At 47.4% G+C, this 12,978-nt stretch overlaps 1 protein-coding gene across 1 annotated transcript; it reads left to right on the plus strand.

The window, feature by feature from the left end:
• Positions 1-9,141: 9,141 nt before the first annotated feature.
• On the plus strand, positions 9,142-12,748 carry LOC148820714 (uncharacterized). The gene is made up of 5 exons (XM_088932376.1): positions 9,142-9,191; positions 9,878-9,906; positions 10,334-10,512; positions 11,013-11,066; positions 11,411-12,748. The coding sequence occupies exons 1-5, from the start codon at positions 9,160-9,162 to the stop codon at positions 12,584-12,586; spliced, it is 1,470 nt and encodes a 489-aa protein (XP_088788502.1). The 5' UTR covers positions 9,142-9,159; the 3' UTR covers positions 12,587-12,748.
• The last annotated feature ends 230 nt before the right edge of the window (positions 12,749-12,978 follow it).

Consider the following 12,978-nt stretch of genomic DNA (forward strand, 5'->3'; position numbering starts at 1 on the left):
ACAGTACATTAACACTGCACTGAGAGAGAGGGGTTCATACAGACACACTGACTGGACACTACAGTACATTAACACTGTGCTGAGAGAGAGGGATTAATACAGACACACTGACTGGACACTACAGTACATTAACACTGCACTGAGAGAGAAGGGTTAATACAGACACACTGACTGACTGGACACTACAGTACATTAACACTACACTGAGAGAGAGGGGTTCATACAGACACACTGACTGGACACTACAGTACATTAACACTGTGCTGAGAGAGAGGGGTTCATACAGACACACTGACTGGACACTACAGTACATTAACACTGCACTGAGAGAGAGGGGTTCATACAGACACACTGACTGGACACTACAGTACATTAACACTGCACTGAGAGAGAGGGGTTAATACAGACACACTGACTGGACACTACAGTACATTAACACTGCACTGAGAGAGAGGGGTTCATACAGACACACTGACTGACTGGACACTACAGTACATTAACACTGCACTGAGAGAGAGGGGTTCATACAGACACACTGACTGGACACTCCAGTACATTAACACTGCACTGAGAGAGAGGGGTTCATACAGACACACTGACTGACTGGACACTACAGTACATTAACACTGCACTGAGAGAGAGGGGTTTATACAGACACACTGGACACTACAGTAGTACACCACCTCATTAGCGCAGTGCTGTGCCTGGGACAGACAGAGGGTGATCGGGGCTGTGGGTGGGAGTCTGGCGCGGTGATAACAGTTTGTGCAGAGGCAACAATGAGAGGAAATTTTCCTGAACGCCGTGACGGTGGAGCGCGGATGTGGCTGCTCTCCGTGAGCTGATTTATTTCTCAGGCGATTGTTTAATGGCTGTAATATTCCTGAGCCTTGCTGAGGCACAGAAACAGTGTTGGCCGTCCCCCGTCCCCAGACGCCCCCCCGCCTCTGAGGACCCCCGCCCCAGCCGGGACCGCAGGGCAGGCATGTCACTGTGTGAACTGATATCCCATTGATTATTCCAGCACTCCGGACTGTGTGTTACCACCACCCACTCACACACTCACACCCACGCACACTCAAACTCACATTCACACACACCCACGCACACTCACACCCACACTCGCACACATACCCACTTACTCACACTCGCACACACTGACTCTCAACACACCCATGCACACTCACACACATACCCACTCACACTCACCAATTCACACTCAGCACACCCACACACACTCCCACACTGTACTCCCGTCTCTGTGGGGACCCTATTGACCCTCATTCTGACTGTTACTGACTGGTCTCTACACCCCCAAAACAGACCCTACACTGGGAAACAACAGCCCTGAAATCAGAAGGTGGAGCTCCTTCCCATTTCAACAAGCTGCCAGATCCCTAAGAGTCCTTTCCACTGTGGGGGTGTCTCTCACTCGGGGGGCACTGTCACTGTGGGGGTGTCTCTCTGTCTGGGGGTACTGTCTTTGTGGGGGCGCCTCTGGTGGGGGAGTACTGTCTCTGTGGAGGCGTCTCTCTGTCGGGAGGTACTGTCACTGTGAGGGTGTCTCTTAGTCGGGGGGTACTGTCACTGTGGGGGCTCTCTCTGTCTGGGGGTACTGCCTCTGTGGGGGTGTCTCTGTGTCAGGAGGTATTGTCCCTGTGGGGGCTTTGTCTTAGATGTTGTTCCCCCAGTGAAAGTAACACCTGTACAATCACACTCACACAGACATGCACACAAAGTGCTCAATTAAACACAAAGATAAATAAAGCATTGTGTACTATAGTAAACCTATACACTGAAACAGATACATTCTGAATGTACAGTAGATACCATAATGCTCAGTATGACCTAATATTTTACCCCAGCAGCTAGCTTCAGTAACAGTGACAGATGAGATGGATTGGCCTCTTTGTGAAGCCTGTGAGTGTGCAGGGAGCCACTCCCAGCTTCCTATCTCCACTGGGAATTGCTGGGAATGATTGATTGCCCTGCAGTGAGCCTGTGCACAGGCACTGTTGGAAATTCCCTGTGCGATCGCCTGATCTCAAGCACGGCCACCGCAGAGCACATTAACGGAACTGCAGCCATCCCTGTGACAGAGATGGAGCGATGGAGACTGAGGACTGGAGAGAGAGACCAAGAGGGTCTGCAGTCACCCTCATTGATGAGCCTCCCATGTGGAAAAGCAATGGCCTGAGTTCAGCCCAGTTAGGAGTTTAATGATTAGTGAAGAGAGTGTTGAAACAGAATGAGAATGAGTACAGTACTGTAGTATGCTTGCTATAGTGAAGTGTACTTTACTGTAGTGCACTGCAGTGAATTACTGTACTAAGCTATATTACACAGTAGTGTAGTGAAGTGTACTTTACTGTAGTGCATTGCAATGCGTTACTGTACTGAACTATTTTACACAGTAGTGTAGTGAAGTGTACTTTACTGTAGTGCACTGCAGTGAGTTACTGTACTGAACTATATTACACAGCAGTGCATTGCAGTGAGTTATTGTACTGAACTATATTACACAATAGTGTAGTGAAGTGTACTTTACTGTAGTGCACTGCAGTGAGTTACTGTACTGAACTATATTACACAGTAGTGTAGCGAAGTGTACTTTACTGTAGTGCACTGCAGTGAGTTACTGTACTGAACAGTGTTATACAGTAGTATAGTGAAGTGTACTTTACTGTAGTGCACTGCAGTGAGTTACTGTACTGAACTATATTACACAGCAGTGCATTGCAGTGAGTTATTGTACTGAACTATATTACACAATTGTGTAGTGAAGTGTACTTTACTGTAGTGCACTGCAGTGAGTTACTGTACTGAACTATATTACACAGTAGTGTAGCGAAGTGTACTGTACTGTAGTGCATTGCAGTGAGTTACTGTACTGAACAGTGTTATACAATAGTATAGTGAAGTGTACTTTACTGTAGTGCACTGCAGTGAGTTACTGTACTGAACTATATTACACAGTAGTGTAGCGAAGTGTACTTTACTGTAGTGCACTGCAGTGAGTTACTGTACTGAACAGTGTTATACAGTAGTGTAGCAAAGTGTACTGTACTGTAGTGCACTGCAGTGAGTTACTGTACTGAACAGTGTTATACAGTAGTATAGTGAAGTGTACTTTACTGTAGTGAACTGCAGTGTGTTATTGTACTGAACTATATTACACTATAACACAGTAGTGTAGTAAAGTGTACTGAACTGGGTCAGGGTGATGACTGGGAGAGATGGGGTGAGATCGGAATGTGGGCCAGGGTGATGACTGGGAGAGATTGGGGTGAGATCGGAATGTGGGTCAGGGTGATGACTGGGAGAGATCGGGGTGAGATCGGAATGTGGGCCAGGGTGATGACTGGGAGAGATGGGTGATGACTGGGAGAGATTGGGGTGAGATCAGAATGTGGACCAGGGTGATGACTGGGAGAGATTGGGGTGAGATCGGAATGTGGGTCAGGGTGATGACTGGGAGAGACTGGAGTGTGGATTTATGCACTGGTCTCCTGTTGCTTTAACTGACTGTCGACTTCCTCGCCTCCAGTTCATCAAGAGCTGCCGAGCTGCCGGCCCGGCTGAGATCAGGCCCTATAAATACCGGCGCTGTGGGGCGGCGTGGCGCACACAGACGGCACAGTGTTTACAAACAGGCTGTGTCAGCGCAGCACAAAGGCCCCACTGTGCGCTGATCAGCTGGGCTCGGACGCCCACGGGTGCAGGGCTCCTTGCCAGCCTGGCTGTCCTGCGTCTGCAGCAGGACACAGAGTTCACTGGCCTGGGAGACGCCAAGGAAATCGAGGGGGATCCAGGAGATCGTCAGATCGGCCACACCTCTCTCCGCTGAGACACTGACCACCTCCGGGCGACAGACAGACACACAGACTGACACACCAACACACAGACACAGACTGACACACAGACTGACACACCAACACACAGACTCAGAAAACAGACTGACACACCAACACACAGACACAGACAGACACACAGACTGACACACCAACACACAGACACAGACAGACACACAGACTGACACACCAACACACAGACACACACCAACACACAGACACAGACACACAGACTGACACACCAACACACAGACACAGACAGACACACAGACTGACACACCAACACACAGACACAGACAGACACACAGACTGACACACCAACACACACAGACACACAGACTGACACACCAACACACAGACACAGACACACAGACTGACACACCAACACACAGACACACCAACACACAGACAGAGACTGACACACACCAACACACAGAGGCAGACAAACACACAGATTGACACATCAACACAGCAACACAGACACATAGACTGACACACCAACACACAGAGGCAGACAGACACACAGACTGACACAGATAGATATGCAGACACACAGATTAACACACTAACACAGAGACATGCAGACTGACAGACTGATACATCAACACAGAGGTAAGCAGACACACAGACCTGCAGAAGGACAGACTGACACGAACAGATATGCAGACAGGCAGACAGACAGCTGGACACACATGATGAAAAGGGTCAGGTTCTCATGCTTTTCTTTTATGTCCTTGTTGCATCTCTTACATCTTTTATCTCTCTGTAGACATCTTCTGATTACCAAAAACCTCCTCTTCGGCTCCACACAGAACAAAACCCGGACTTCCGGTCGCTGCCGTGCTCTAGTCGATCATGTCTGGGCTCCTGTCTCCATCTAGTGGTCACCTTTTGCATTTGCAGTTCATGAGGCACAACGCGCTCCTTCCGGTCGGTGTCTTATGGCGCTGTTTCCAGCCAAAGGCACACGCCCGTCTACTGTAATAAAAGTGCTGAGCGGCACGCAGACAGCTGCCAATACACACCGGTTCTGTCTCCGCAGTGTGTTCTGATCAGGAAATAAAAAGAGCCCCAGCCTCTTTCGCCATTTCTTTTTCCATTGCAACACTATAGCACATACACCAACGAAACAGGGTAACTAGACAACAATAGGTAAGATACGATCACTTCATTAGCCCTGTACAATTTCTTGCATTAGGAATTTGTCTTTTCACATACCCCAGCATGCTCTCCATGAGACACACAGACAGGGAGAGAAGCTTGGGGTCAGAGCGCAGGGTCAGCCACTGTACAGCACCCCTGGAGCAGTTGGGGTTAAGGGGCCTTGCTCAGGGGCCCAACAGAGTAGGATTCCCCTGCCAGTCGCAGGATTTGAACCGGCAACCTTCCAGCCACAGGCGCAGATCCTGAGCCAGAGAGCCACCGCTCCACCATAAATTCAGTTAATTGAATTCAATAAATTGAATTATTGAATAGATTCAATAAATACGCAACTTACTGTCAAGACATGGGCATATATCTCCAGTGTCAGAATCTTTCAATTGTCTCCCCTTTTGTCATGGGGCAGACTCTAAAATACTCTTTCTGACCCATAAATACTAAAAGCTCACTCCTGTTCAAGTCAACTGCTAGCATCACTCAGACCAAGCAGGACACTCTGGTCAGGGGACAGCAGTTACTTAGTATTTCGGAGAATCTCCAAAATAACCGTAGGTGGTAGAGCCCTAGCTACAGGGAAACCATCCAAACTCCACACAGACAGCACCCTGGGAGTTGAACTCAGGGCCCCAGCTCTGGAAGGCAGGAATACCAACCATTGTGCACCACCCCACCTGTTATGGTTAAACCTCCTGACCCCTAGAGGGCGCCTCAGGCCCTGGTTGCTGGCCAAGCTGTGCCTGCATTTGGCATATAGAAAAAAATAAACATATAACAAAAACTAAATGCTATTGTGATTCTGTTACTACAATGTCTGTGATCACGTACGTACAGGCAGTCATAGTGAGTGAGCCCCCTGCTGATCCAGTCGGGATATCAGCCTGGTCCGTTGGCACAAACCTGGAGGGGTCCAGGAATGCCCATGGCCCCTGGCTCCAGCAGCGCGCTCGCAGGAAGGGGCTGGAGGGCGGCTCTCGTCTGCTCCATGGGGCTCTTCCTGGCTGTCCAAGCATCCCAGCAGCGACAGAAGTCTTCTACGTCACGCCCCACTGCACCCCCAGTAAAAGGCCTGTGGGAGACATTGGCGTCTCTCTGGGAGGCCGGTGGTGAGCTCTCGGGACCACAGCGCCTCTCCAGATGGGGAGCTTCTCCAGCACCCCTGCTGTACTCCGCGCTCCATACTAAGGCCGCTGCTTGCCCGCTCCCCGGACCCCTGTAAACGCCCCGGCCCTTCCCGACCGCCGCGTCCGGCCCGCTCCCCCGGGCTCCCCAGGCCCCTGAACTCGCCCAGCTACACAGCTGCGCGGTTGGCCAGGGAGAGGACAGGAGAGAAAGGAGGATCACCATGTGGGGGAGCTGTGACTCGAGGTCATGGGGGCAACGGCACAGTGCATAACTCCAGTGGGGGCAGCTGACTGTTAGAATATTTTAATATTACCCCCCCCCCCCCCCCCGTCGAGGTAACCAAACTCGTACTCACAGCCACCTTCTCCTCACTGGTCTTCTTTGTTTTCAGACAGAGGGACGTTCTGGTTCTTTAATACAGTCGGGGGCTGTGGCAGGTCAAAATCCAAAAGGATATGCAAAGATAACAACCCTACTTATCGCGAATTATCTTCTAACAACATGCTGGCTGTAAGCTTGGAAAGTCCCAGACATCACTGCTGGCGCATGTCGTGACTGGCAGGTGTGTCTGTGTGCAGGGGGGTCATCACAATATTGTATCCTGCCAGAACTTACAATACAACTATTGTGACCCTTAAATATCGACTAATGTATATAAAAGATACATTTTTGGAAGATGTTTAAGTTTTTGTGATGCATATCACTTATTTATGTACTTTTATTTTAACTAACTAACCTAATAAATATACTAGTTATATTATATTTGACCAGAACCTCCCAGGAGGTCAATAAGACTAGTATATTGCTTACAGTACAGTACAATTTATCAAGTACCGTCCTTTGGACTAAGCTTGATCAATTCAAATTTTGTTAACATAGCACTACATCAGCTTTAGAGATTTGCAGTTGCTTGTTATTATTATTATTATTATTATTATTATTATTATTATTATAGGGAGCTTCTAACGAAAGTTAGGGAGGGGTGACTCAACTGTCAGTAATTAGTTTTCACCCCTGATGTCATCTCCTCGCCTGAAACACTATACTGTAAACACTACAGGTGCAGTGAACCCCTTCTCTCCCTCGCGTACGTCTGTCTCAATCCCCCCTGCGCCCCATCTCCAGCGCTGCAGCTGCCCCTGGACACGCTGGCGGTCGACTCTGGGTGCTCCAAATCAATAATCAGACGCTATCCAGCGGCTGTTCTAGAGACTAGAAGCGATGGCAGCTCGACCCCCCCCATCACTCACTACTAGTCAAACCTGTTCTGGTTTAGCGATCAGAATAGTTTACAGTGCATCACGTCACTTGATGCACCCCTCTTGAGTGTCTCTTACATTGATGGGGATGTGATTTATTGGGGGGATTTACCGGGTTTAATTTCAACTTGTGTCTTTAAAAACCGTTCCAAACGTCCCCTGTTGACATATGAGCTTGAATCCTCCTTGAGCATGCAGTACTCCCGGGAATCCTGATGTTCCAACAGTACAGCCGAGAGCAGGCCTGTCTTCAGCTACGGGGGGCGTGCGGGGTCCCGGGGGAGAGAGGGAAGAGAGGGAAGATGGGGAGACCCCTTACATTACGGTGTCCCCAAAGCGCAAAGCACCAATTCTTTTGCACCAAGAGGAGTAGGGCGATATCCTTCTGTTCTTATAGTCAATGCTCGTTTAGAAGGGACAGTATTATTGCATATTGCAAGATATGAATATAGTAAGCAATCTTGTTCACGAATTGATTATAGCTTTTTAACGCAATGTTCTCTTGTATCAACGCGAAAAGTTTATCTTTTAAACGCAAAAGGGTCTCTGTTTAAACGCAATGTTATCTTGTTTTAACGCGAAAACTTTTTTCTCCGTGACGCTACTAAGCTTCCGTGCTAGAGTTGAGAGAATTTCTTATTGCAAGCCTGCTGGGATTCCACGAAGGCACGAATTAAAAAAAAATCTTGGAAACTGGGAAATCGTGGATAAGAGTAAATCTGTCACAAGAGAGGTGTCCTTGGCTGTCTGAATACCCTTTTTTTACGAAGGACGAGACGGATAACAATTTTTAAAACTAGATGTCTAAATTTTCCATCATCCCCGATGAAATAAAGTACCATTTTCACAAGTCGGAATTCTTAGACACAGCCCTCAGTGGACAGTCTTCTAAAGTCTAAGAAAAGATGACTGCAGTAAAAAACACTGCACCAATGCAATGCTAACTCCTTCAACATCCCTTGACTTACGTGACCATCGTGTTGGTTTGGTTTCGTTTTCATTTCTTGGTTAGAAAAGCCTCAGGGTTGTCCATCTCTGCTTTGTTTCCTTTCCTCTCTCTGGGTGTGACGCTTCTGCAATTCCACGTCACAACACTGTGACGAAGTGCTGTGGTCGTGGGTTTATTTCCAGATCTGTGTTGTTGTTTGTGTGGAGTTTGTATGTTCTCCCCGTGTTCGTGTGGGTTTCCTCCCACAGCTCACAGAGGTGCTGGAGGATTAACTGGATTCTGTGAAAACTGGCCCTGGTGTGAGTGTGTGTCTGTGACTGTCTGTGTGCCCTGAGATGGACTGGTGTCCCCTCCAGGGGGTACCCTGCCTTGCGCCCCTTGCTTGCTGGGATAGGCTCCCGCTCCCCCGTGAGCCTGAATTGGAAGAAGCCTCTGAAAGTGGGTGGATGGGTGTCTGTACTGTAAGCACTGGTCTTATTGACATCCTGGGGGGTTTTCATAAAATATAATACATTATACTGTATTTATTAGTTTAGTTAATTATAATAAAAGTACACAAATATGGCATATACATCACACCAACTTAACAACATTCCAAAGAAGTATTTTATACATTAGTCGATATTTAATGCTCACAGTAGCTGTGTTGTAAGTTATGGCAGGATACAGTTTAATACCCCCTCCCCTCACACGCTTATCAGTCGCGCTCGTCCAGTCAGCACATTGTTAGAAACCATCTTTGCAAACTTTCGGATTGTGAACTGCCACACCCCCACGACAAGTATAAAAGGGTCCCAGAACTCCCCCGTCTGTATCGATGAAAAGACAATCGATGAAAAGAAAGAACCCGTGAGTATGAGTTTGGTTACTTTTACATGGGTTGACTGGGGTGGGTGCAATGATCATATTCAGCGCTGTCCATCCTCCGGTATACTTCCTTATTTCACTCTTTCGTGAACACTTGTTTTCAAAGCGGGGGAACTGGACCCCGCTCTTGTGGGCGATGAATCAGAAAAAAAAAGTGTCTGGTGTTCAACACATCTGTATATGGAGTACGTATGTTTGCTACATTGCACGCTATACACTTGGCACAAATAAAAAAAACCCGTCTTTCCTCACAAGACTATTGTGAGGCGCTATTATTGCCACAGGTATCGTCTTTGCACATTGTTTATAAAATGGATGAATTAAGTGGGTGTATTCTTCAGACAGTTGCAAAAGAGATTAGAAGTCACCACAGTCGTCGTATCAACTACTGATTTGGTATTGTGTCTTGTAAAGAGAAACGCCGCTTGTTGCTCTGTGAAGCGTACGGTGTTCCTGTCTGGACTTCCTACAAAGAGCGCAGTGAAACAGACCGCATTCGTCAACCTGTTAACTGCAGGTGTGAGCAGCGCGAGATATATACCGAGATATAGCGCCTTCTTTCGTGTGACGTCACCCTACATCTGCGGTCTCTGACTTGCTGTCTCTAGGGATGGGTTGAAAACAGAGTTGCGGCGTTTCCCTCAACAGATTTTGTGTTTTTTTTTAAGGTTAAAAAAGGTGGAAGAGCTACAACGAGGTAAGTAAAGATTAATTTCCTACTGAGCAAGCGTGCCAGCCTGAACGTCAACAGCGGTTCAGAAGTAAATATTGCTGCTGCGAGCTCTGCTGAATTCCTCAATGTCCTGATCTGAGATATCCTGCTTAGCTCTGAAGAGCTGGCTGTGGTGTATTCCGAGTAGTTTTCTGCAGCTGCCCTTATTGTGACCTTACAACCCTGTGGACTGTCACAGTTTCACAGCAGGAAAAGAAAGAAAAACTCAGCTGCTGTCTGAATCCATTAATCCGTTCAAGAGTCTCTCCTGCTCCATTCCAGTGTCGGGGCAGATATACCCTTATACACTCTCATCGTCCCCAGTCTCACTCTCCAGCGTGCGGCCTGATCCCAGGACGAGCGGCCCCTCTGGTCCCGGCTGTTGAACAGTTTCTGTTCCGTGTGATTTCAGAAAGGAAGGGTCCCCGGAAGAAAGGGAAACCTGGTCCTCAGGGGTTCCATCAGGCCTCCCTGGGGGCCCCTGAGGACCAGGTCAAAGAAAACTTCATCTGTACAGAGTGCGCCTGTATCATCTCCCCAGAGGAAGAGACGGAGACCAGAGATGGGTCCAGCACACCGAGTATATCCCAGGTACCCTTCCCTCCGCTCTCCTTCCCTGCTACCGCCCGCGCGCTTCAGGGAGAAGGGGTGCCTGTGATCCACGCTGGGCCTGGCCGAGCTCACGCGCGCAGCAGTGACTGCAGGTGGCAGCGACCACCTGGAGGAGATCCCAGCATCGGTGAACTACAGAGCCCCCGATGGGCCAGGCAGGCCTAGCGGCTCCTCTCGCTTACAGCCTTTCTCCTATTCTTATGTCCTTGCCGAACGACGGGGGCAGTTTCAAATCAAACCTGGTCATCAGTGATTTTGTGCAATAAGCATGCTAGCAGAGGACACAGCAACAGCCAACGGGAATCAGTCTGAGGGTGTAGGAATGGATGAAGAGCAAATATCTGCCTCTGCTCAGATTGTCAATCCAAGCCCAGCACAGGGTGTGATGAGGGCTTGAGTCTGGGAGGTGGCCCCCTGCTGCCAGGAGGACTGAACTGCGGCTTTTCTGTGAATTCAATCCTCCTTCTGTAATGATGCAGGTGACAGAGCAGGAAGGCGAACATCAGGAAGAAGAAGATATTTCAGAACTAAAGGTAAATCTAGACCTTTTCAGTGCTGCAGTAACCCACAAAGTGAAACCAAATCTTCTAAAACATACACCCAGAAATATAACTAAATTCTATATACTGTACGGCAATGACTTGGGTTTTGGAAGATTGGAAGATAGTATAGATAATATACTCTTTGAAACGTTTGGTATGTTCATTGCGTGTGTAGTGCCATAACTGGAGAAACATTATCACAATGATCAGTTTTCTTGCAACACAAGTAAGCAGTACTGTGCCGTGTGTCTGTGTGGCCTATAGTCTCCCTGTACAGCACTGGTGCCAGAGGCAGTTCACTTCGGGATATTAATACTCTTCTCTTCTCTTGACAGGCTGGGGAGATATACAGATGGCCTTGTCTTATTTTACCTACCTGTTATAAAAAAAATAATTTCTTTTTAACTCCTAATCCAAGTGAATCTATAAATTTCTATTTTGAAGAAAATGATAATAATGATATTTGGCCAAATTCAAATAAAATAGTTGAATTTATAATATGTCATAATTGGGATACCACTCATTTGCAATCAGCAAAACTATTCCAGAAATACCTGACCTTACTATTCCGATCCGAAGCCAATATTCCTTCAGAACCAATAGACATAGCTGAATATGAAGATGTAGATGTATATGAATATAAAACTCGAAACAAAGTAATGATTAAAGCATTAAACTTTGTTAATGAGGCCAGTTATAAATTAATTTTAAAAATGTTAATTTCCAAAAAGGACAAAAAAGATATTTATTTCAGGGTTAAAGATTTTGTAGTGCGACTGAACCCTGAAAATCTCTATATAGAACCATGCGGTAGAACAGATGAAGGAAAAACCTGGCAATGGAAATACAAACACCTAACTTACGATAGACTTAATATTGCTTCTGGTAGAAACTTTAGTCAAGCCTTGAACGAGCTGGTCAGGGGGGATTTCTATAAAAGACAGGATCGCTGTAGTAATGTCAATATTCAAGATGCTGTGGCTATGATTGCAGTCTTGATCTCTGAAGCAATTCGAAACCCCAGCACCTATTACATCAACTTAATCATGATGAGGTGGAATCTCACTTGGGAGGAGTTCAAGGACTATCACCCCATGCTTCAAGGAGGGTCGTGGAAAAATCAGAAGACCTATTTTAATAGTGGCGAAAATATTGATGAGGAATTTGACCCCCCAGATAAAGTGTCACAAAGATTTCTTACAATTATTAATAAATATATGGAAGCCTATAAGCACCTACATTCTTATGAATGTCGAGAGGAACCCGTTACGATCGTTCGCAGGAGTTCGGGAGAGAGGTCAGGTTCTAATGAAGGTGGTGGAGAGACGGAATCGGAGGGTAGTTGGTGGGACTTAGCTGAGGGACAGGACGCCCCAACCCCCCTCACTCCAGCGGGGACTGAGCCAGGGAGCTGCTCCAGGGCTGTAGATGGGGAGGCGGGGGGGTTGCAAGAGGAAGTTCTGGGTGCGAGACTTACTGTTCATACAGTACGTAAGAGAGGAAGTGTGTGAGATTAGAATCTAACCCTGCTCCCGAACTTCTCCTATAAACTCCATCTTAAGTAGGGCGCCCCATGATCCCCAAGTTTTTTTCTAAATTTTTCCAAGAAAATTGTTATTTCCCTCCCCCCCATGTATTGTGTTTTATGATACATTAAACATTCTCCCAGAAAACTGAGTTTGATGCTTTTCTTCTTCTCATCTCTAGTGAAAGTGTATGATCACAATACGGTAACAACCCTGTCTGAAAAACAAGGACATCTTTATCAGCTACACCCCTGTAGGGACAACGGTCTTGAGGGACAGCCCTGTAAAGACCCCCCTTGAGAAACAGACCCTAGAAATCCCCCCCCCCCCCAAGAACAACTCCCAGCCAGAGATCCCCCCTAGAGCCCCCCCCTCGA

The sequence above is a fragment of the Atractosteus spatula genome, chromosome 14, assembly GCF_055471065.1.
Source record: "Atractosteus spatula isolate fAtrSpa1 chromosome 14, fAtrSpa1.hap1, whole genome shotgun sequence".
NCBI classification, from domain to species: Eukaryota; Metazoa; Chordata; class Actinopteri; order Semionotiformes; family Lepisosteidae; genus Atractosteus; species Atractosteus spatula.